Source organism: Sesamum indicum, linkage group LG8, assembly GCF_026168435.1.
Source record: "Sesamum indicum cultivar Baizhima isolate 11 linkage group LG8, ASM2616843v1, whole genome shotgun sequence".
NCBI lineage: Eukaryota > Viridiplantae > Streptophyta > Magnoliopsida > Lamiales > Pedaliaceae > Sesamum > Sesamum indicum.
The window spans coordinates 27,973,811-27,998,879 of NC_142664.1; the positions used below are offsets into that span (position 1 = coordinate 27,973,811).

The 25,069-nt window shown below is 33.0% G+C and overlaps 5 protein-coding genes across 7 annotated transcripts; all 5 read right to left on the bottom strand.

Moving 5' to 3' along the window:
- Nucleotides 1-904: 904 nt before the first annotated feature.
- Nucleotides 905-2,150, bottom strand: EXPA13 (expansin A13). Its single transcript, XM_011089442.3, has one exon. It carries the CDS (start codon nt 2,048-2,050, stop codon nt 1,262-1,264), a length of 789 nt encoding a protein of 262 aa, XP_011087744.2. The 5' UTR covers nt 2,051-2,150; the 3' UTR covers nt 905-1,261.
- Nucleotides 2,151-2,897: 747 nt separating this feature from the next.
- On the bottom strand, nt 2,898-6,773 carry LOC105169140 (kinetochore protein). Of its 2 annotated transcripts, none has more exons than XM_011089443.3 (11): nt 6,458-6,773; nt 6,126-6,344; nt 5,934-6,024; nt 5,667-5,846; nt 5,320-5,409; nt 4,540-4,647; nt 4,272-4,325; nt 3,829-3,943; nt 3,594-3,751; nt 3,414-3,509; nt 2,898-3,202 (listed from the first exon to the last, which is right to left on the bottom strand). In XM_011089443.3, the coding sequence occupies exons 1-11, from the start codon at nt 6,616-6,618 to the stop codon at nt 3,146-3,148; spliced, it is 1,329 nt and encodes a 442-aa protein (XP_011087745.1). In that variant the 5' UTR covers nt 6,619-6,773; the 3' UTR covers nt 2,898-3,145. The 2 variants fall into 2 exon arrangements, with proteins under 2 accessions (XP_011087745.1, XP_088740090.1); XM_088883964.1 differs by having other exon boundaries at nt 6,126-6,351; nt 6,458-6,598.
- An 827-nt stretch (nt 6,774-7,600) lies between these two features.
- On the bottom strand, nt 7,601-9,349 carry LOC105169425 (glutelin type-A 3). The gene is made up of 3 exons (XM_011089817.3): nt 9,068-9,349; nt 8,094-8,799; nt 7,601-7,922 (listed from the first exon to the last, which is right to left on the bottom strand). Exons 1-3 carry the CDS (start codon nt 9,264-9,266, stop codon nt 7,796-7,798), a joined length of 1,032 nt encoding a protein of 343 aa, XP_011088119.1. The 5' UTR covers nt 9,267-9,349; the 3' UTR covers nt 7,601-7,795.
- Nucleotides 9,350-13,651: 4,302 nt separating this feature from the next.
- Nucleotides 13,652-15,527, bottom strand: LOC105169426 (glutelin type-B 2). Its single transcript, XM_011089818.3, has 3 exons — nt 15,255-15,527; nt 14,066-14,771; nt 13,652-13,953 (listed from the first exon to the last, which is right to left on the bottom strand). Exons 1-3 carry the CDS (start codon nt 15,451-15,453, stop codon nt 13,827-13,829), a joined length of 1,032 nt encoding a protein of 343 aa, XP_011088120.1. The 5' UTR covers nt 15,454-15,527; the 3' UTR covers nt 13,652-13,826.
- Nucleotides 15,528-18,474: 2,947 nt separating this feature from the next.
- LOC105169427 (glutelin type-B 2) lies at nt 18,475-24,796 on the bottom strand. Of its 2 annotated transcripts, none has more exons than XM_088884120.1 (3): nt 24,566-24,796; nt 18,923-19,640; nt 18,475-18,782 (listed from the first exon to the last, which is right to left on the bottom strand). In XM_088884120.1, the coding sequence occupies exons 1-3, from the start codon at nt 24,762-24,764 to the stop codon at nt 18,662-18,664; spliced, it is 1,038 nt and encodes a 345-aa protein (XP_088740246.1). In that variant the 5' UTR covers nt 24,765-24,796; the 3' UTR covers nt 18,475-18,661. The 2 variants fall into 2 exon arrangements, with proteins under 2 accessions (XP_088740246.1, XP_011088121.2); XM_011089819.3 differs by having other exon boundaries at nt 18,477-18,782; nt 18,923-19,652.
- Nucleotides 24,797-25,069: the final 273 nt, after the last annotated feature.

The following is a 25,069-nucleotide window of genomic DNA, read 5'->3' on the forward strand; positions in this document are numbered from 1 at the left end:
TTAATTAAAGTATGATTATTTTTTTCCTTTTCTTTTGTAGCACTCTATAGGAGTGTATACAATTCGATAAATTGATCATGTTGAATTTAACCAAATATAAGGAATATCAAAATATTTGATACCAATATTCAATATTCATTAACCAATTTTGATAAATTTTGGTACTTGCTAGATATTGATATTTGATACCAATATACCATATTGTACCGAATATTAGTTTTTCTTTATATTATATATTATATACAAATACAATAAATATTATACCTACAAATATTATAAATATATAATATTAATATGCATAACCATAATAAATATATATTAAAATATTATCTGTAATATAAATATGTAGGATTTTTTAATAAAAAAAATCATTAACTCGGTGAAAAATTAAGTGCAACTGAATTTTATTGAATATTTATGGAATCGATTCGGTATTTAACCAATTTCAATATAAGAAAATTTTAATTTGATTAGGTTGGATTTTAGCAAAGGAACCCCCTCTAACAATAAGAATTGGTACTGAATCCAAAACCTTGATACAAGGGAGAAAAGATGATGATGCTAAATAACCAATTTGATTGCTAAATTATGAACGTCCAAGAAATTGCAATTAAGAGTTGAGTGATTATGTATTTTTATTGTAGTGTTAATTTTATTATATGTTTGAAAAATTAAAATTATAATTATAATAACAATAGTTTGAGGTACATTCGTATCTCCGTATTCATACAACAAAAGATGGTAAATCATCAATCATCATGGATACATGTACATTTCTTGAGTGATTGAAGCACACTTGATATCGTGTTACAATTTTCTACACAATCAGTACATGAAATCATCGAATTTAACCACCAATCAAGGGAAATATTTGGCCTAATCAAAGCGCAATTATTCTCAAATATTACCAAGTTAAAAACGACAATCGCTTGTATATTTAAATATTAAGTATTTTACTCGAGTAATGTGTGTATAAAGACAAAAATACAATACATGACGCCAACTCAAATTTAAACATTTGCAGCTCCCATGGAGTAATGAAATATTTGGTAAGATGCAACATATACTCTTCTGATAGATTGAGGTTTTACGCTGCAAAAAGTGCACATGTGGAGATGATGATCAAATGTTCTTTCTCAGGTGGTTTTCTTGGACGTGTCAGAAAATTAGAGTAAGACACTACAATATGCAGTACAAGAAAAATTAGGCCAAGACTTGAGCCTAGGCCCCTACACTAGACACAACCAACCTCATCAAACTCCTACGATTCGAACTGCTTACCTTCGAATGTTTGCCCGAATTCCCAGTTTTTGGGGGCTACATTGTATGATGTTAGTGTAACTCCATCGCTGCTCGTAATTTCAAACGACAGCGGTTGGTTCTTTAAATCCGCGTTTATGTGCCAGTTTTGCCCCCAATTTCTCCCCATCGGAAGCCACCCCGTACGAGATCCCTTGATTTTCACCGCCGCTACATCTCCGGCGCCGGCGACGTTGCTTATCAGCACCGACAGGAATATTCCAGCGCCGCCGATGGTGAATCGCACTCCTCCCTCCTTCCTACACCTGATTCTTCGGTACTGCACAGGCATATTAGACGCCTTCCAAATAGCGATCTTCTCAAACGACTCTATGGGGAGCACGAAATGCGAGTTCGGGGGGTTGCACCGGCCGCCGCCGTCGGCCTCGAACCCGTAGTTGGGGGCGCAGAAATTGGTGGCGGTGACGATGATGGAAGTGCCGGGGATGCACCATCGGAGGTCCTCCACGCAGCGGATTTCAAAACAGGCGCCGCAGATCTGGCCCTTCTCGAAGAGGACGGTGCTGAGAGCAGCGGTGGCCTTGCCGTATCCGTTCTTTTCCAAGTCTCCGTAGCCGCAAGCGCCGCCAACAGCGTCGATGGGGTCGGCGGCAGCATAGTAGGTAGCGCGGGCGGACTTCCAGTCGGACTGAGCAGCAGAGGGAGTAGAGGGGAAGTAGTGGGAGCGGACGAGGAGCGCCGAGAGTGAGAGAGAAAGGAACATAAGGAGGCGGCGGCGCCCTGTTGGCATTGTGAAGAGTGGTGGAGTGTGAAAGGAGGGGGAAGAGGGAGTGAAGAGTGGAGTTCTTTTTTTGATATGGTGGAGTTGCTTTATGAGTTCTTGGCTTTTCATTATTTCATACTTATGCTACTTTCTTAAGTTGAAATTAAAGGCTTTGTTTTGTGGGAATGAAATTGAAAACACAGGGAGGGAAAATTATTACCTAAATATGTTTCCTCAACTCCAATTAATTATAGAATAAATACAATATATTTTGTATAATTGATTATTTTTTTTAAATTATACATAAATTAAATTATGAGTATATTATATTTATCATATAATTAATTTAATTTCAACCAAACTTATACGACAGTATAGAAAGGTCTAGTGACTATGTGTTGTGATTAGTGCAATATATATATAGATAGATAGATAGATCATGTAGATGTGTAATGGTAAATGGAAAACAGTGGTGTGTGCATGATGAAGAATGGCCACAAAAGAATCAGCTATGGCTTTTTGGCAATTAGTTGAGCAAAGAATTGATTTAGTGAGTGAGGAAGGGGGTTGGGCTGCTGTTTCCTAAGATTTAATAATTGCGGGAAGAGATAGTTCTGAATTGACGCAACCTAAAATCTCATTCAATGCCACATTCCTTCCTCTCATTGCTTGCATTTATTACACATCTTTTACAAGCCAAGCTACCCATAATTTTTCACAAGAAATAAAAAAGACCACACATCATCATACTTACTTCAAAGAAGAGATGAATGATATTATAAATCATAATTGCATTTATTAATTGATACAATGCAATTATTACTGCTCTACTCAATTTGATGAGATTCAAATTCAGAAACTCGACTCAGTGAAATAGCATCAACTAGGATTAGTTAAGAGTAAAAGAAACCTTCCTATACGGGAAAGGAGAGTAGACATACAAGATTTCGTTCCATCAGTTTCTCATATAAATACAAGATTCTTCAGGCATTCAGTTTCATAAGAGATAAAACTGTGACAGATATTTAACAATTTCCATGCTTCAGCAGGAATAGAGTACAGGACAAAGCACACAGCTCAAGGGCAGAATTCATACATTCAGTTCCTTCCATGAATAACTTTTTAGTCTGCCTCGGTCTCCGCCACCGAATTGCTTATCAATTTTGAGTAGTTATTGAACTGCACACACAATTTATAATTATCAGAACAATTTGAGTAGGTTTAATTGCTCAATGGCTTGTGAATTAACTAATTTTATTAAGAGTTGTAGAAGTAAATTGATCGAGATTATGGCGACGGAATTAAGAAAATTGTAAGAAGAACAGAAAATCTAATTAATAAAGAAACAGAAAAAAATAACAAAAGAAACTATAAACATGAAAAGGTGTACCTCAGCCACAATTTCTTCACATTTACTGCCTAATTCTTGCATTGTGGCTTCTCCCTCCTCCTTTACAATATTTTTCTTTGAAATTATAGCATCCGCCTGTAAAACGTTACATGCATATAAATGTAAAATCAGACAATTAGTTCAATAAAGTAACCTTAGAAAATTGAGATATGTACATACCTCTGAAACCACAGATTCCACCTGTCTATGCCTCACTTCTAACGCCTTCCTCTTTGATCCCACTTCTAATTTTACATTATTTAACTCTTTGGTCACCTCCTCATGCTTGAGAGCTGTCTCTTTCTCCAACTGTCTTCTAAACTCTTTTAACTGGTCCGCTGCAGATTATATTGAACTTAAGAGCAAGAGCAAAGTAGAAAGAATAGTAATTCAAAGGAGATTAAACTATGGGTACCTATTGATTGTAGCTCCACAACTTTTGCTTCGAGTGACTTAATCAAAACTCCTTCATCACTGAGTTTGCTTTTGAGGACTTTAACATCTTTATCAACTGACTTCGCAGAATTTACCTGTTGGCACTTGGCAGTAATGAACAGCAAATCAAAGAATCAGACATGAAAACAAGTGCTTGCATTAGCCACATGGACTATCCTAGAGGTCACGTTTATTGATGTTACTTTTCCACTTCGATGCAGATTTGACAACCAAAAGAAAATAAAGGGAAGAAAGAATGACCAGATTTCGGCGAAATTAAAAACACAACGAATCCCCAAAAAGAGATATAAAAGATGCACCTTTGCAGTTTGACCCATTCCACTAAAGGTTTATATCACCATAAAATAGTAAAGGAGAACAAGGTCATGAAGCATAACTAATGTGCATTCGATATTGACAAACCTGCTCTTGTACTGCTTGCATCTGAGCGAAGTGTTTAGACATTTTCTTGCAAGCCTGAGGGCCAAAAAGAAAATCTCAGTAAGCTCATTGAATATCATCAAAGAGTCAAAATAAGTACATAAATGCGTTTACAATGAGTTCGTAAATGCAACTCCTGGAGTGAATTTAAATAGTAACAGAAACGGCCATGGCATACAATTCAGTCAACAAAAATATGGATGATTATGAAGGTCAAATTTTAATGTGACTAGTTCTAGACACAGAACACCTTAGCATATGCCTCAAGTATGGTGGTTTTATCCTGGAAAGCTTGTACTGCAGCTCTTTCAGCATTCTTTGTCTCAATTTGCACCAACTTTTTCTCCTCCAGAGCCCTCTGTAAAAGTTGGTCATAACAGTTTAGAAAATTGGGACAATCAAGAAAACAGATACAATAGACAGTTAGGCTATAAGGGTTTCAGCGGAATACTTCTTCAATCCAACCTATTAAGAAGGATCTTAGTCAGCTATGAATATATTGAGTAAGGCATGCTACACAATGTTAGACACAAAGAAAAAGTCTAAACATCAGGCTTAATTATAGGATAAGACAGACTTGAGTACCGGGTTTGGTTAGATGAATTACACATGGTATCTAGAGGAAGACAGACCGGTTGAAACAAAGTACTATGAAATAAGTTCACCCTTGAAATGACACAACAAAAATACAACATAAACAGGTTTCAGCAAATTAAAGTCACATACCAATGGTATAACCCAGTAAAGATGCAATGCATGGATAACCCCCCCAACATGATTGACGCCTTGGTTCCTTATTAATGCCTGAACAGTGGATCTGGTATGTTTATCAACTATATGACACCATCAGTTCGGGCATACACTGATACTCCCTATAAAGTATAACTTTATGTAGCCTAATCCTGTATCCTTTTTTGGCTTTGACGTGATTGGTCCATTGAACCATGGCATGGCACAGAAAACTCATGCATTTAAGACACAACAGCAAGTAGGCAAATTGATGCATATCAGCATTTAAGATACACATTACCTGAAGCTTGTCTGGTGACTGGACAATTTTGGACCGTAAATTGGCATTTTCTTGGACACTTTGGACTAACGCGAATTCTGCTTCAGATATCTGATATGCATAAGAATCAGGAAGAGTTACGACTAGAAACACAAACATATGCAAATCCAGTTTGGCAACTGATGTTGACAAAGGTAAAACTTAAGACATATCTTCGGAATAAACTAATATGGCTTGCCTTATATTAAGCTGTGAACCTTGCAAGGGAAATTGTAGTAGGCAAATATAAACATACAGATAAAACAGAAGAATCCACTTAAAGAATCCAAGATATTGAATGAAGACAAACATTAAGCCACAAGCCGAACCTTCTCATCCATTTCTTTAGCTTTCTCCTTCAATTGCTTAATTGAAGTCTTCAAGGTCATTTGATGCTTGTTAAGACCTGAAACAGTCTGATGAAGTTCCTTGACTTTTGAATTTACTTCTTGGACAAGCGGCACCTCCCTCTCTCTCAACTCTTCACACTCTGCTATCTCCGCATTCAACTGACGTTGAAAAATTAAGAAACAGGTATATACATCAATCAACATCTCATATAAGTATCAGCAAAAACCTTAGACTCAAAATAGTACCTGGGACATTCTATCTTTAGCAGCTAGTTCTCGCTCCTCAAAAAGATTCAAATCATCCCCAATAGGCTTCAATAGATCTAATTTTGTCTCTCTAAACCAAAATAAAAGTACAATTATTCATCGAATATAATTTCATTCTATTGCCCACCAGACAATCCAGAAGCAACCACCATGTATTTTTGCAAAAAAAACCTGTAGATGTAAAAATTGAGAAGGGCGCTGAGAAAGAGTTCCGTGCGTTCAGTCTCCGGCTTTATCAAGTCTTTCGGAGTGAAAGCCTTGGGGCAATTGACGGCAGCGACAAGCTCTCGGATTTTGTTGTACAAATTCATGACCTGAACTGAGTGCATGTGATGATCCGGGTTTTCAAGGAGTTCCAGCGCCCCGAACTCCATCTGCCCCTGGTCCTCCCTGGAGACTTATGGACATTATAAATGGAATTCAACAACTACGCACACAAGCATCGGGAAGGAAGAAAAGAAAAATCTAGAATCCACTAAGATTTAGGGTTAGTGTTTTCTCACTGAAGTGTGTCTATGAGGAGGAAAATTTGGGTGTAGAGGTTGAAGATAAGGTCTGGGTCTGGGCGGAGGAGATCCGCCTCCGACAGGGTGGCGATTTGGGAGTCCGCCAGCGCAGCAAGGATCTCGTGCCGAGGAAGTCTCGGGTACTCAAACTTCGACATCTCTGAGCCGACCTACTTCTGATGAGGATTGAGACAAAGCTTTCTGCCCACAAAGTGTTTGCGATATGGACGCACAGCTGATTACAGAGAGTGTGCTATGTGCCTGCAGTGGGGGTGAGGGGTGGAAATTTTCCCGCCTGCAGTGGGGATGTAAATCCATTCAATTTCCCAACAAGTCCGGACATCTCAATTGGATCGGGTTGGCCCGATTATTTAACGGGTCGATATAGGTTGCAAGGCCCAGTGGCTGAATACTGCAATTATTGATAAAGCCCATTTAAAATAATATTGATTATTGAACAATAATAATTATTTATTTAAGGAATATTTATATTTACACCCCTAATTTATAATTTATTTACATAAATTATCATTACCCTTATCTTTTATATAATTACAAAAATCACCCCTAACAAGTAATGCTATTGACGTTTTTGTAAAGTGTGTGTAATTTTTCAAAAACTATAGATGATTTATATAAATGATGTTCACATTTATAATGGGTATATATATAATTTTTTAAAATATAATAATAATTTATATACATAAATCATAGATTAAGAGTATAGATGTAATTATTCCTTTATTTAATAAGCCGTGACTATAATATTATAATAAAACCTCACAAAACTTAATAATTTTTCAAATATGAGTAAATTATTAAATATAGAAATCAAATGTATAAATAATCTGCAAGAAGAATAATGGGTTGAGAGTACATACAAAGTAGTAAAGATTTTGATGATTAAATTGGTAAAAGTGAACATCTTAAAACATCTCTAGTGATTTTTTTTAATTTATTTATAGACAATTATAATTTTATATGTATTTTTCACTAATATAAGTTGTTTCGTTATTTTTTATACTAGCTATCGTGGCACATCATTTTTGGTACATATAACAAATAAATTTTCACACTTAAAATTACGTTATAAATAATAATAAAATACATAATCAACACGTCATATTTTAAAAAATAAAATAAATAAACTTAAGAATACTATCAATACCAATGTTTTTGTTACAATATAAGAAACACACAATTATTGTGTAGAATTCATATTAGAAAATACAATACTTCATCCCCAGAAACACACTTGGGAGGTGCCCACCTCCTTATTACAGGTACAATCCAAATAATATAAAGCGCATTTCTTAAAAGTAACAACTAACAGTTTTATAAATTAATTTTCGATTTGAAAAATGCTACGAATTCTTGAGATACATTAAGTGCAGCTTGGAGGACGGGCGACGATAAAGCTTTCCAAGCCGATTCTTTTCCAGCCAATTGCCCTACTATCGGCCTGCAACCAAAAGTATCAAACAATCATTATTTTCAGTTTTAATCCATTATTGAGTGCTCAAAACGCTTTATTTCAACTATTTATTGGTCAAAACCATTTATTTTAGATTACTCTATGCTCGTTCTTTAAATTTTTTATTGCGAAAAAATAAAAAATGTATCCTGAACTTACCTTGAAGACGTGGAAAGACAAAAGAATTCCATTCCATGTTCACCGGCTAATTGAGTTGCTGCGAAGAACTTTGGCACCACGAATGCCTGATCTTCTTGCACGTCGGCATCCAAGACTCGGGTACCATTAAGGCCCATGATTTGAACCCGACCACTGCCTTTTAGGACATAAATGATTTGAGATCCGTTCACATTATAATACGGGTTTAGGATAGAGTGAGATTCTAGCCTCACCAGGCTAGCACTAAGCCCAATTTTTTCAAGCAGAGGAAAATTTTCGGCAGTTATTTCAGCATAATTGACTCCAGAAGAAATTAAATCATCCAAATTGAAAACATATTCTCTAGTGTCGCAATTGGATTGATTGGGCATATTTATTCCTTTATCAAGCTTGACAAGCAACGGATTAGCTTGGCTGTGTACTAGCGTCTCCGTTTCCGACTCTTTCAAGTGAAATATTTTAGTAATAAATTCAGGAGAAAATGTTGCCAGAACACCGATGGGCCCTGTCAGGAAAAAGTAGTCGAATTGGCCTGGACTGTAGGATTGGCTACTCTCACCTAAAAATATTATGGTGAAATCGGAATCACCACCGTTGAACCACCAGGAAATAGCCCCCATTTGCACCGGAATGGCGTCCCCTTTGTTGATTATCAGGACTTTCTCTTGTGGGTCATTTGGAAAGACAAGTCCTACTATGCATGTACCTGTTTTAAGCTAATTAGTAATTACTAAACTTAAAACACTGAATAATGACAAAAATTTGTGGAAATTAATTCAAAAATCGTCGTCGTTTTTCTATGGATATTATTTTCAAGAAAAATATTTGAATTTCTTTAGCATGCAAAGGCCGAACGTGGTTCAGGGATTTGTTCTTGTAAGCATTGCAATAGTTCAAGGACCTGTAAGTTCTCAAAGATCACCGGCACAAAATGTATTTCTACCCATTATTGTATAAGCGTAGACAGCACAAACCTTGGGCAACATAACCGATCTTAAAAGTGTCTGCGTAGTGCGGCAGAGCAAAGCCGCGCGGACGCAAAACCAGTTTTCCGGCGGCGACCTTGGCCTGGGGAATCGCGGGAGATTTGGCCCCTGTCCAAGAGTAGTATCCGCCGGCGTCGCCTTCATAGACAGTGGTGTCGGCAGGTTGGGGAGATAAATTGAAATCCATCGACTTATGAACTGTGTATGTATAAGGTAATGGTGAGAGTTGCGCACAAGCAATAATTGGAGGATGGTGTGTGTGAGTTTCAAGGCTGTGCGCCCCCATATATAATACAACACTATTAGTCTATTATTGAAGAGACAGTTCTGTAAGAAAAAATTAATACGCGGGCACACTCAAATGTGTGCGAAAATTCAAATATGCGTGCATAATTAATTTAAAATTTTTAAAATATATATGTATCGTAATTGGATAAAAAGTAAAGCATTAAAGAAAACTACTCTATAAGGGTAAATATATACATTTTTAGATGTATTAGTGTGTGAAAATATATAAAGATAATTTGGTCAGATAAAAATTTATTTGACTTTTAATAAGCCAATCGGACGGTAAATATGAATTTTGTTTCATAGCAACAAATTTGACGAATTTTAACTAATAAAGAGATTTATTGGACGAAAACAAACGACAAGAGAATTAGATATAATTTCTCAAAATATATAGGGTTTACGTGTAATTAAACAAAAATTATAGAAGAGAGCGATGTAATTATTTTATTATAAATTAAATGTATAATTATAGATGATGCACAATTTTATCATGTTACGGAACATATTTCAGGACAAGCTTTATGGTTATCAATTTGGTAATGTATAAAATTCCCGTGTTTTAAAAAGTCAGTCAAAAATTTCTTTTTGTTTTAAAAAGAGGCTAATCCCCAGTATTTCTTAAACGTAGCTCAATCGTCCCTCCCCGTTAAACATAACTAATGGCGTTATTTTTTTTTTTTATAGAATGATCACTATACCCTTACTTAATATATATTATTTCTTATTTTAATGATCATTTGATCTTTTTTAATCAGATATTGATCGTTCGATCTAATCAAAATCGAGATTCGTCCGAACGGTGATGAATTGACTGCAAACAGGTTCGACAGTTGTGGCTTGAGTACAATCTCTCCCATTGACGAAAACTCAGATTGAGGGCATGAAAATGTTACTTTTGAAAAGAGGATCCGAATGGTACCACTAGTGGCCGAAAACTCGTCTTGAAGGTGCAGAAAATTTAGAGAGAAGTTTCCGACGAGAAAGGGGCAAAAAAAATACATTTTAGCCTTAATTTTAATCAACTTAATTATTAATTATAGTTAGTTTTATTTTTTAATTAACTTAATTATTAGACATTTAACTATAATTTTGTTTAATATTTAATATCATTATGTTCAAAAATAAAAGAATTTGTATTTTTAGAAAAGATGAAATGTAAAAAGAAATTTTTAAAAAAATCAATTTGATTATAGTAATTTTAAATATAATTAGGGGAATTTTAGTCAATTAAAATTAAAAAAAAAGGTAAAAAATAAGCAAAATAAAAAAATGAAGCCCAAACGCACTTTAGCGCTTGCACCCCACCTTCTATTAGTTTCTAACCAAAGAGATTTTTTCTTTTTGCTGAGTTTATTCAAACACAGGGGGTTTTTAGTAATTTATAAAATATAAGAGGGGTTTTTAATTATTTAAAAAAATACAGGGGTAAAATGGAATTTAGCCCAAATTTTTTCTGGAGTTGCGCCTTTTCTTCCGTCTTTGCTTAACAGATAATTAGGTAAATATTTAATTTCTTTAATTGCAATGCCAAATTTAGTCGTGAGAAAATGAAATGCATTAATAATGTTATTTTAATAAATTTAGATCTAAAAATAGCAAAATATAATAATGTTTTTTATAAAAGGTTTAATATTTTGCTTATTTATTTGAAAAAATCAAAATATTTTTTTATATCAATTATATAATATTTTTGTTCATCTTATGAGAAATTAATTTTTTTTTATCAGAATTAAGATTTTTCTTTCTATCTTATGAGTAATTCTTTTAATTTATTTGTTGTTTTTATTACATTATTGTGATGGTCTATTTCTGCTTTAATTTTCTTGATATCAATTATTATAAAAATATAAATTGTACCGAAATCTCTTAGGTTCAGCTTATTTCTGAACACCTCTATTTTTTGTGAAATTACAGATATACTCCCTCATAAGGTGTTTGTTTAACTTTTTACTACTGAATCAGAAATGTACTTATAATTATAACTATAATTTTAAAATACGTACCTATAATTTTTTAAAGAATATTTTTGTGTGTGTATGTATATTAAACATACTCTCGAGAATATTCGATATAATTTATTGTGAAAATAAAAAAAATCAACATATAGAGAATTCAAATCCAAAATATTCTGTAAAATCAAAACTTGTGTTTTCTTTTTAATATTATCATAAAGACAATAATTATATAATTCACGACAATTTCAATCTACGAAACATCACATGGATTGTCGTCAATAAGATATGATGTTTGTCAGCTTATCCCTTTGGATCCCACAAGATATCATGGAGCGATTTTGAAGATATTGTGACAGTATAAAATATCAATTAACTATGTATTAGGATTGAGATATCATCATAGTGTTTGGTGGTGTTTTGAAATAATGTCTTATTTATTTTTTGTCTAAATAAGTCTACATTAATTATCGACCAAACAAGTCAAAAAATTATATACATACTTATATATATATTAATATACGTAAAAATACAAGCAATCCCCTTGTGATATTGCAAATGAGCAAATTCCCTTATGAAAAAATAAATAGTGATTTACCTCCTGTATTTTTTAAAATACAACAATTTACCTCTCTATGAGTTTTAAAATGAAACAATTTACCTCCGAGGGTAAGTTGCTATATTTTTTTTCATAGGGTGGTAATGTGCTCATTTTCAATATCATAGGGGGATAAATTGCTATTCACCCTATAAATATATATATAAGAGACATGATTTGACAATGAACAATAGTTTTTGTCTCCCACTAAATTCATCGAACATATCATACTTATTTTATATTATCTACAAAAATAAATTCAAACATAAATACTATTTTTAACACATACTTATTTATCTTTGTTTCTCTCTATCTCCACAAAACACACCAAAATAAATAAAAAATGAAACCAAACATAGTGGATGTTTGTCAGCTTATATCTTTGGGTCCCATGAGATGTCATGGAGCGATTTTGAAGAAACTGCGACAGGATAAACTACCATTAACTATGTATGCCATATATGGAAGGTGTACTGAATCTGACATGATACGTGGATTAGTAAGGGAGAAATTGACGTTGAAGATTTCTTTGACATTTGCTGTGGGGCCCGGTATAAAATTAAGATTATTAATTTTTGGTATATTGAAAATCATAATTGATTGATCAATAAAAATATGAATACATATATATATATATATATTTGTACGAATTATTTTGGTCAACTTCTAATTGAATAGAAAAATTAAAAACAGTGTTAGTTTGTCTCTTGCAAACTTCAATAACCTATTGGTCAACTATTCATCGTCATAGATTTTAGGGATAATTACACTATCATTTTTTTAATTTTATATGTAAATTTTGTAGTTTAAAAAATTATATTTTGTACCTCTTATGTTTATTTTCATTTAATAAATAAATTAATTAGTAAGTTAAAATTTATTAAATTTACTGATATTAAGATAAAAAATAATTTTCCGTATGATCTGCCAAAAAAAAACATTGAAATTCGGTCAAATTTTTTTTTTTTGATCTGTAATAAGTTAGTAATAAATTAATCGATGGTAGATATTGAATTTCATTCAATTGCTTTGCGAATATTAATAAATTTCATAAATTTTGATCAACGACGATCTATTTATTGAATAGAAAGAAACATAAAAAATATTAAGTATAATTTTTCAAATCATAAAAAATTTACGTGTAATTATTCCTATATTTTAATATTATATATTTTTTATGATATGAAATAATTAATATAGAACTAGCGGCCTGACGTATATTATATCCGTGTTTGTGTGCATATTCTATATTTTTATTAAATAATATAAATAAAAAAAAAGACGTGTAGGTGGATTGACTCATCAATTTCATTGGAGTATGATTGACTGAGATAAGAGATTTCAGATTTTTAATAATATTTTTTTATTTATTTGAATAATTTTAAATATTTACTTCTTTATTTTGAATTATATTTTTATAAAATACTGATGGATTTTAAAGACTTTTAATATAAATTATTTGAAATACTTTCGTAAATCAATTTCACTTTCTTTTTAATAGAAATGTAACTTTTGGTTACGTTAATATTTATGAATTTGAATTTGGGAGAAGAATTTGGAAAAAAAAAATTCAAATAACTTCGTATCAAAAGAATTTAAAATCCATCAGTATTCAGAAAAATATAAATCAGAAATAGATTTGAAGGATCTCAAATGCTTTGAATTTAAAATGATCCAAATAAATTCGGATAATTTATTGTTAGAAATTTGAAATCCTAAATTTAAAAAATCCATAAATTCAAATAAATTAAGCTTTTTTAAGAGAATAATCTATGATTCAATTATGACATCTTATTTTTATTACAGGAATAAACAATTATTGCAGATGCAGACACCCACAAGAGGTGTGCACCTCCTCCTCCTTACATAATACAATTTATATTCCCTAAAAGGAATTGTTATCGTCTTATAAATCCATCTTCGACTTGAACAATTCTACCAACTCTGGAGATACATTCAATGCAGCTTGAAGGACAGATGAAGATAAAGCTTTCCAAGCCGAATCTTTCCCACCCAATTGCCCTACTACCGGCCTGCAACCAAAAGCATCAAATCACTATTGAGTGCGTAAAACTCAATCATTTATTGGTCAAAAAAGATTTGTTTTTTCTTACGGTCGTTCTTTAGATTATATCCTAAACTTACCTCGAAGATGTGGAAACACAAAAGAGTTCCATTCCTTGTTCACCGGCTAATTGAGTTGCCACGAAGAGCTTGGGCACCACAAATGCTTCATCTTCTTGCACGTCAGCGTCCAAGACTCGAGTGCCATTAAGGCCCATGATTTGAACCCGACCACTACCTCTTAAAACATAAATGATTTGAGACCCATTTGCACTATAAGATGGGTTCAGTACAGTGTTGGGCTCGAGCCTCACCAAACTGGCACTAAGCCCAATTTTGTCGAGCAAAGGGAAATTTTCAGCAGTTATATTAGCATAATTAACTCCAGAAGAAATTAAACCATCCAAATTGAAAACGTATTCCCTAGTTTCGCAATTGGATTGATTAGGCATATTTATTTCTTTACCAACCTTGACAAGGAATGGGTTAGTTTGGCTGCTCATAAGAATGTTTGCTTCCGATTCTTTTAGGTGAAATATTTTAGTAATAAATTCGGGGGAAAAGGCTGCTAGAACACCTATGGGTCCAGTCAGGAAAAAGTAGTCGGATTGGCCAGGGTTGAGGGATTGGCTACGCTCGCCTAGAAATATTATAGTGAAATCAGAATCTCCACCGTTGAACCACCAGGAAATAGTTCCTATATTCATCGGAAAGGCGTCTCCTTTCTTGATTATCAAGACTTTTTCTTGCGGATCATTTGGGGAGATAAGTCCAACTGTGCATGTACCTGTATTATAAACTTATTAGTGATTATTGAATTTAAAAAGACTGAATAATGACAAATATTTGTGGAAATTAATTTTGAAATGTCTTAGCTTTTTGTAAAATTTTACACACATTTATTAAAAACGACAACATCATTACACCGACACTCACTCCAAAAGATCCACTGAAAATAAAAAAATAATTATTACATACAATATTATTTGTACCTAATATTATCCATCACAAATTACATACAAATGTTGTCACAGCTTGCAATGTTCTTTAACCGTCGCACTCCGTCTCAATAAACTAGTAATTTTTATAGTGCCAACTAATTTATAAGATTTTAATAATTTTGATCATATTCATTATAAAATTATCATAACTAACAACATCTTATGAAAATAATAATAATAATATTATTTTATCCTATAAACGCAATATATATATATATATATATATGTATGTATTAACACATAGTTGTACAAACATAGCCAGCACAAACCTTGGGCAACATAACCGATATTGAAAGTGTCGGAGTAGTGCGGCGGAGAAAAGCCGCGCGGATGCAAAACAAGTTTCCCGGCGGCGAGCTTCCCCTGGGGAATCGCCGGAGATTGGGGCCCTGTCCCAGGGTAGTATCCGCCGGCTTCGCCTTCATACACGGAGGCGTCCGCCGTTTGGGAAGATGAATTAGACTCCATCAAGTTATGCACTGCGTACGTACGTAGAATGTATGCTGAGAGTTGCACAAGAAGCTATAATTGGATGATGTGTGTGTTTCAAAAACCGGCTCAGCCTCTGCCTCTATATATAATAATACATGGATATTTTTTTTTTTAATTTTTTTAAATATATATACATATGTATTAATTGACTACGGTATCAAAAATTATAACAAGTTATTGAGAGAAAAAAAGAAGAAACAGTCGTAAAAGGTGAGAAGAGAGAAAAGTACAAAGTTAATAAAATAATTTAGAAAGAAAAAGGAAAAATTAGAGATGAAATAGAAGGAAAAAATGGATAATTATAACATCATTCTCTCTGCTCATATTTAGTATAGTTACACGTAAATTTTTTATAGTTTGTGAAATTATATAAACTGATGTTTGTTTTCATTCAATAAAAATACCCATTTATTAGTCAAAATTAACTAAATTTGCTGATATTTAAAAAAAAAATTATATTTACGTACAATTGACTTATTGCAAATAAAATAAATATTTTCTGACTAAGTTATTATTACAAGCGTAAAGATGTACCTAATAACATATACTAACATGTGGAGATGTATCCGGGTAGTATGGGAAGAAAGATTTTATTTAATTTGCAATAAATCAAAATTAAATCAATCCGGAGTAATTTGAATTTTTTCTTTAAATTTTTTTGCTAATATCAGTAAATTCGGCAGATTCCGACTAACGAAGAAAGTATTTGTTGAAAGAAGTAAACATTGGGATACTATGTGTAATTTTTCAAACCATAAAAGATCTACCTCTAACTACACCAAATCTCATGAGAAAATGCTACAACTATCCCTGGTGTAAATACACAATAGACATGTAGAAATTATTATAACAATAAGATTAAATTACATTGACACCCTCCGAAATTTTTACACAAAATGTACATCAGTTGTGTTTGTATAAAATTTTGCCATGAAATATAAGATGTAGTTGTCAGAAGATGCACTTGTAATTTTTTAAACAATAAAAAATATTTATATAATTAAATATAATCTCATATCTATCAATATAAAAAAATAAAAATACCAAGATGTGCATAGTTGGAATTCAAATATTTTGTCAAATCAAAAGTCTAGAGACTTGTTCAAGACCAGAGCTGCTTGACCTTTGACTATATGTTGGTTGTCAACTAAAAATGTCACCGCTGCATTCTTTGAACCCATGATATTTTTTCAATGCAAAAAGTATAGAGCAAAATATATATTTTTTTAATGAAGATAGAAATGCATAATTATGTCGTTTTAATAAGGAATAATTACACTTTCTTTCTCTGAGGTTTTATGTAATTATACGTAAAAATATTGTTGTTTGAAAAATTACATTTAGTACTCATAAGGTTTGCTTCCGTCTAATAAATAAGTCATTTCGTTAGTTAAAATTCACTGCATTTGTTGATATTAAGAAAACAAATAAAATACATTTGATTAACTTATTATTGATTTATTGCAGGTCAAAAAAATACTTTTATGGTCAAATTACCTCATACATCTTCACACGTTAATGCATGTGAGGAGTAATTTAGTTGAAAAAGATGATTTGATTTTCAATAAGTCAATAATAAGTCAGTTGAAGATAAATATCAGATTTTATTCAGTTTTTCTTTTTTTTTTTTTGTTAATATTAGCATATTTGGCGAGGTTTAAATAAACGAGAAATTTATTTGTTAGATGGAAGCAAACATCATATGTGTTAGATATATTTTTTCCAATCATAGAGTTTACGTATAATTATCCCTTTTAATAATAACTTCAAAATAAGGACCATTTCTTGCCTTTGACGTTTTCCTTGTAATATCAATTCAACATATTTACAAATAATAAAATTCATTAAAATAATAAATTGTTATTTAATGGTGATTAGTTGATGCAACAACTCCTATAATAAAAATATTTTTTCAATGGAAATAGAAATACAAACTTTTGTCAATTAATATTATTCTTAAATCAATTTATTTACTAATTCTTTTAATTTTTTTAAAAAAATTAAAATTTTTATATTTATCCATTCAAATATTATTGTCTCGATCTGCCATATTGACGTTGGATTCACTTAAATTAATAATTTTCTTGAGTGGAGTGATAATTACATAAATATAGTTAAGTTGGTAATTATAATATAATATAATTTACAAAAAAATATACTATGTTTTTGCTACATATATTCCCTGGGCCATACTCCATATATATATATATATATATATATTAATTACTCGTGACAGCACGTCGTTTTAATGCATATAATAAATAATTTTTTAAAATTTAAAATTTATTATAAATAAAAATAAAATATATTAATTAAAAAACATAATTAATATCAAATTCAAAAAAAAATACATAAATTAATTATCTTGTTAATTAAATAATATTTTTAAAAAATTAATAGTATCAAAATTGTCGCTTTGTGTCTATAACACATCGAACGACAAATATTAAGTTCAATTAATCCCACCTAGATACTTATAATAGTTTATGATTTATTACTTTACATATTTAATTAGTCTATGATAAATTGATATATATACTGAATATTAAAGTCGATTGGTCAATTTCTTATATTTATATTTATATGAATGGTTTTGTTCAACTTCTAATTGAATTGAAAAAATCAAAAACAGTGTGCGTTTGTTACTTGAAAACTTCAAAAACCTATTTTGGTCAGCATAGAATTTGAAATTATCTACTTTGGATGGATTTAATTTGATTATTTCGTCTCCCAACTCCATAATTCGATTTAATTTATATTAATCAATTGTCATGATACGTCGTCATCCATGTGTGAATTTAAAATACATTATAAAAAAAAGTAAAATATGTTATTGGCAGTTAAATTAACGTACAATTTAAAAAGTTGACTGAATTAATTATCTTATCAATTGAAATGTATTTTTCGGATCAAAAAAATTGATACATATATATGTATTGAATTGATTGATTTAAATTTGAAATGCTTATTATTGGAGGAATTTGAACTTCATTAACACAATAATAGATAGTTGAAATTCAGAGTTGAATAATTTAAAATTATTTAAATTTATAATTATCCAAATTATATATTGTAGACAACTCATATACAAAAAAAATACACACACACATACATGAGGTGTTCACCTCCTAACAAATACCATACTCAAATACATAATATAGGTTGTATTCCTCAAAAGGAATTGTTATATCTTCGACTTGAAAAGTTTCGCCAACTCTGGAGATACATTCAATGCAGCTTGAAGAACAGGTAAAGATAAAGCTTTCCAAGCTGATTTGTTCCCAGCCAACTGCCCTTGTATCGGCCTGCAAGCACAAGAATCAAATGCCTAGCATTTTCAATTTTAATTCATTTCTTCATTATGAAAATTACTCTCGAGTACCTGAAACTCTTTATTTCAACTATTTATTGGTTAGGGAAAAAAGAAATTATATTTTGAACTTACCTTGGAGATGTGAAAACACAAAAATATTCCATTCCATGTTCACCAGCTAATTGAGTTGCCGCAAAGAACTTGGGCACCACAAGTGCATGATCTTTTTGCACACGAGCATCCAACACTTGGTTGCCATTAAGGCCCACGATTTGAATCCGACCACTGCCTTTCGTAACATAAATAATTTGATGTGATCCATCTGTACTGTAATACGGATCCAATACAGAATTGGGCTCGAGCCTCACCAGACTGGCACTAAGCCCTATTTTGTCAAGAAAAGGGAAATTCTTCGCAGTTAGTTCAGCGTGATTAACTCCAGACGTCGATCCATTAACACCAGAAGAGATTAAATCATCAAAATAAAAGACATAGTCTTTAGTTTCGCAATTGGATTGGCGGGGCATATTTATTTCTTCGCCAATCTTGACAAGCAATGCGTTAGTTTGACTGTTCGCAAGCTTTTTTGAATCCGATTCGTTCAAACAATATATTTTACTAATAAGTTCGGTGGAGAATCCCGCTAGAGCACCAAGGGATCCTGTCTGGAAAAAGTAGTCGAACTGGCCTGGATTGTAGGATTGGCTGCTCTCCCCTAAGAATATTATGGTAATATCAGAATCTCCACCATTAAACCACCAGGAAATAGCTCCCATCGACACTGGAATGACGCCTCCTTGGTTGATTATTAGGATTTTCTCTTGTGGGTCATTTGGGAATATAAGTCCAACTGTGCATGTACCTAAGTAATAAGCCGATTAGTTATAATTACACTTAGAAGGCAAAATAATAGCAAAGATTACCTTTTTATTTTTCTTTTTTTTTTCGATTTTTAAGAAGAGTATTTGAATTGGTTTAGCATGCAAAGGTATATTAGGAATTTGTACTTGTACTTTCCTTTAGAATGACAACTATTTATTAATGAGATTTTGATCTGATCGATGGTTAAGACTAAAGCTAACTTTTATTAATATGTACTTACTTTATTATAATTTATTATTTCATTATCATTCGTGATTTAAATATTATTTAGGGATATACTAAAGATTAGTTGATATTTTGAGATTAAATATAATTATCGCTATATTTATCAAGTGATTAACATACAATATTAAATAAAAAATTGTATAATTAATTAAGTTTGACTAAATTGAATTTGAATTTTTGGTCAATTATTTCTCCGTCGTATGTAAATCTTATTTACTGACTATTGGAAGAGTGGACCATCTTACGTACCTCGGCGTTAAAGTATATCATATGTGGTATACTTAAATATGTGTGTAGAATTAATTTAAAATTATCAAGACTCCCTTCTTAATAAGAATTTGAAAGATTTAATAATAAGATAATTTACATATGAAAATACTAAAATCTTATAAGTTCATTTAGTTAAAGATTAAAAAATAATACATTGTCATTTTTATCTTAATTCTTAAATTCTAACAAGTTATTTTAGTTTTAAGACGAATAATTAGGGCCGTCGGGCATTCATCACTCTCTTGCTTTGGCGTTGTGTGTTTAGGCTAACCCTCGCTGTTACGAGGTTGAGGAGCTATTTAGATCCTGGTCCGAGTTTAATTAAATTCCAGTGATTTCTTATAATTTGGTGGGCTCAGACTCAATAGATACGGAACTTCAAACACTGTCTATAAAGAAAAGCAAGTCTAAAGCACTAAGGTAGACCAGTTTACTCTAGACTATTTAAATGAAAATATAAGTTAATATTTTATAAAATATTTTAAAGTTTGGAAATTTTTTTAAAAAATAATCTTATAAAATTCAAAATAAAATATTAGAAGGTGTTAGATAAAATGGCCCAAAAACCCGAGGCCCACTCACACCAAGCCCACTACCTAGAGGCCCCTACCCGGTACCCGACCCGCTCCACCAAATCTGACCCGGTTTGACTATATATATACTCTCTCCCTATCAAACCCTAATCAACTCTCTCTCTCTCCTCACGCGGGTTCCGCCGCTTTCTCCTTCTTCTCTCTCAAACCGAAAATGACCGTCGTGTCTCTCTATCCTCTCCGGTTCCGGCGGTTTCCAAGAGCCAACCTAATGGCTCTCAAGAAACCGCCTAACGAACTAGATCCCCGGAGGTTCTGTTTGGGGTCCATCCAATGTGCCAACTCATGGGGGTAATCGGTATTTCCTCTCTATAATTGATAACTATTCTCGGAAAGTGTTTGTGTTTTTAATGAAACATAAATTAGAAGCTTTTGACAAGTTTGAAAAATGGAAAACTCTTGTTGAAAATCAAACCAGTAAGAAACTAAAATCTCTTAGGACTGATAATGGCTTAGAATTCTGTAATAGACAGTTTTTCGAAATGTGTGATAAGTATGGAATAAGAAGGCATAAGACTAACCCACACACCCCCCAGCAAAATGGGGTAGCTGAACGCATGAACCGTACCCTGCTTGAAAAGGTTAGGTGCCTACTGATTAGCTCTGGTTTGTCTAAAATATTTTGGGGAGAAGCTGTCTTAACTGCTGCACATTTAATAAATTTGTCTCCTTCTGTGCCATTGTCTGGAAAAGTTCCTAAACTTATGTGGAATGGTAAATTGCCTGATCTATCTTACTTACGTGTGTTTGGATGTTCTGCTTTTGTTCATCAGAATGTTGATAAACTTAAACCTAGATCCCTCAAATGCATTTTTATTGGTTATCCTGAAGGGGTGAAAGGGTATAGATTATGGGTAAGGAGTCAACCTGGTTTTAAAGTCTTAATTAGTAGAGACGTCACTTTCAACGAAAATGAAATGCCATGCTTAGAACAGACTAAACCCATAGAAAAAGAAATCACTTTCAACAAAGTTGATATAGAGGATAACCAAGAAGGGGAGGGATTAGAAAACAACCAAGAACAAAATTCAGAAAACCTTGAAAACTTAGGAGATATAAATCCTGTTAATAACCCTCTAGATAATTACCAACTTGCTAGAGATAGGGATAGAAGACAAACTAGGATACCCTCAAAACCTAAGGACTTCCATACCAGCCTTAATACTGAGTTAGGGGAACCTTCTAGTGTTGAAGAAGCCCTAAAATCCGAAAAATGGCTTATTGCTATGAAAGAAGAAATGAAATCTTTAATTGATAACAAAACGTGGGTTCTTGTTCCAAAACCAAAAGATGCCTCCATTGTAGACTGCAAATGGTTATTCAAGATAAAACAGGAAATTCCCATAAAATACAAGGCTAGACTAGTTGCTAAGGGATTTACACAAAAAGAAGGCATAGACTATAATGAAATTTTCTCACCTGTTGTGAAATATACTACAGTCCGTATTATACTTGCTCTTACTGCTTATTATGACTGGGAATTAAAACAAATGGATGTCAAAACTGCCTTCTTGTATGGAGACTTGGATGAAAATATTTACATGACACAACCTTTTGGTTTTTCTGATAAGTCTAAACCTGATCATGTGTGTTTGCTGAAAAAATCCTTATATGGTCTTAAACAATCCCCTCGTCAATGGAACAAAAAATTCGATGTATTCATGTTATCTCTAAATTTCTCTAGGAGTAACCATGATCATTGTCTCTATTTCCAAAATGTAAATGATGCCCCTATCTTCTTAGTTTTATATGTTGATGATATGTTAATTGCTAGCCCAAGTTTAGAACTCATTTATGTGTTACAAAAAGATTTATGCAATGCTTTTGAAATGAAAGACCTTGGTAATGCAAAACAGATTCTTGGCATAAACATTATCAGGGACAGAAAAACTTCCTCTATTCTTTTGAACCAGAAAACTTATCTCTTGTCCGTTCTTAAAAAGTTTGCTATGGAAAATTCTAAACCCACTGCTGTTCCTTTGGCTGCCCATTTTCAACTTAGTAAAAATCAATGCCCCCAATCTGAAAGTGAAATACAAAAAATGAGCAAGATCCCCTACTCTAATGTAATTGGCTCTATTATGTTCCTTATGGTATGTACTAGACCGGATGTTGCCTATGCCATTAGCTGTTTGAGTAGATACATGTCAAATCCTGGCACCCCTCATTGGGAAGCATTAAAATGGTTACTTAGATACTTGCGTGGATCTGAAAAGGTTGGTATTAAATTTTCTAAACATTTTGCTCATGCACACCTCATTGGTTATGTAGATTCAAATTATGCTAATGATAGGGACAGTCGTAAATCCACCACTTCCTACATGTTTACATTTTGCAATTCATGCATTAGTTGGAAATCCCAACTTCAACATATTGTTGCTTTATCAACGACAGAAGCTGAATACATTGCTATAGCAGAGGCTTTTAAAGAAGCATTATGGCTTAGTGGTCTTCTTAATGAAATTGGTTTCTTAAAGGAAAAACCTGTGATCTTCTCTGATAGTCAATCAGCAATTCAGCTATGTAAAAACCATGTTTTTCATGATAGAACGAAACACATAGATGTTAGGTATCATTTCATTCGTGACATTGTGGGAAAAAATGAGATAAGGTTAGAAAAGATCAGCTCAGACGAAAATCCTGCAGACATGGGTACTAAGTGCTTGCCTATAGAAAAATTCTGTAAGTGCTTAAAAATACTCTTGTTAAATCCTGACTGATACCTCTGTGTTTGTTTAGTGTTGTTTATATTGCAGGTACAACCATGGAGTATTTATTGACAATGATGAGAAAACCAGATCCATAAACCCCTGACCTATACCATTGGGTATTTGGTCCAAGGTGGGGTATGTTAAATAAAATGGCCCAAAAACCCGAGGCCCACTCACACCAAGCCCACTACCTGGAGGCCCCTACCCGGTACCCGACCCGCTCCACCAAATCTGACCCGGTTTGACTATATATATACTCTCTCCCTATCAAACCCTAATCAACTCTCTCTCTCTCCTCACGCGGGTTCCGCCGCTTTCTCCTTCTTCTCTCTCAAACCGAAAATGACCGTTGTGTCTCTCTATCCTCTCCGGTTCCGGCGGTTTCCAAGAGCCAACCTAATGGCTCTCAAGAAACCGCCTAACGAACTAGATCCCCGGAGGTTCTAGCCTATAAATGCGGAGGTTCCATTCCCCCCCCTCACTCGGCCGAAAAGAAATCTGTTTTCTTCTTGTACTCTTCGTGATATTCTCTGTGAGAGGTTTCCTTTGTGGTGAGTGGTAGTGTTCGATCTGTGTGATCGGGGTCTGTTGGGTGCCGTGAGTGGTGGTGCAACCATAGTGTTCGCCGTGTGTGTTGGGTGCGGTATTTTGTGATCGTGTCCCTTTTGAGATTGGATCTGGCTCTATCTCCTGAGCCACATTCAAACAGTACTGTCTTTTTGTTCGATTCTTTTGTTCTTACTGTAATATTCATTTCTGTAATATTTTTGGTGTATTCGGCCTATAATATTGAGGAGTTTCGTACTCCATCCCTATGTAATAGTTGATAGGATATTTTGGAAGGAAATACCACTGGAGGGTTTTCGCCCTACAGAAGGTTATAAGTTTCAAATTCTCTCTTACAATTTTAACAAGTTTCATCCATCTTTTTCATATTACCATTTTAACAGTACATAATATTTTGGCCCCACTTGCCAAATCAACGACTAATAACTATTTACAGAGCCGTAATTAATTATTACGATAAATAGTTATAACAAAAAATCATATTTTTGTCAAACACGGAGTTGTACAGGCATATAGAGAGCACGAACCTTGGACAACATAACCAATCTTGTAAGCGGCTGCATAGTGAGGCAGAGCAAAGGTGCGGGGACGCAAAACAAGCTTTCCAGCGGCGAGGCTGGCGTGGAGAATGGCCGGAGATTTGGCGGGCGTCCAAGCGTAGTATCCGCCTTCTTCGCCTTCATACACGGTGCTGTCCGCGACTTGGGGAGATAAATCCAACTCCATCAACTCTCTATGTATAAGTGGATGCCGGATGTGTATGTGGAAAAACCCTCTACTCACTGCCCCTATTTATAAATATAATACAACAATTTATCCTTTTTTTTTTTAATCTAAAAGAAAAGGAAAAACTATTGAAGAAAGAGAGTACGTAGAGTTGCCAAACCCATCAAATTATCTTTATTTATTGGAGGCTATACGTACTCGAATAGTTTAATTTGTGTGGGCGTGTATAATTAATTTAAAATTTTAAAAATATATCCTTTATATTAAATAATATTAATAATTATTGAAAGAAGCACCGAATGTAG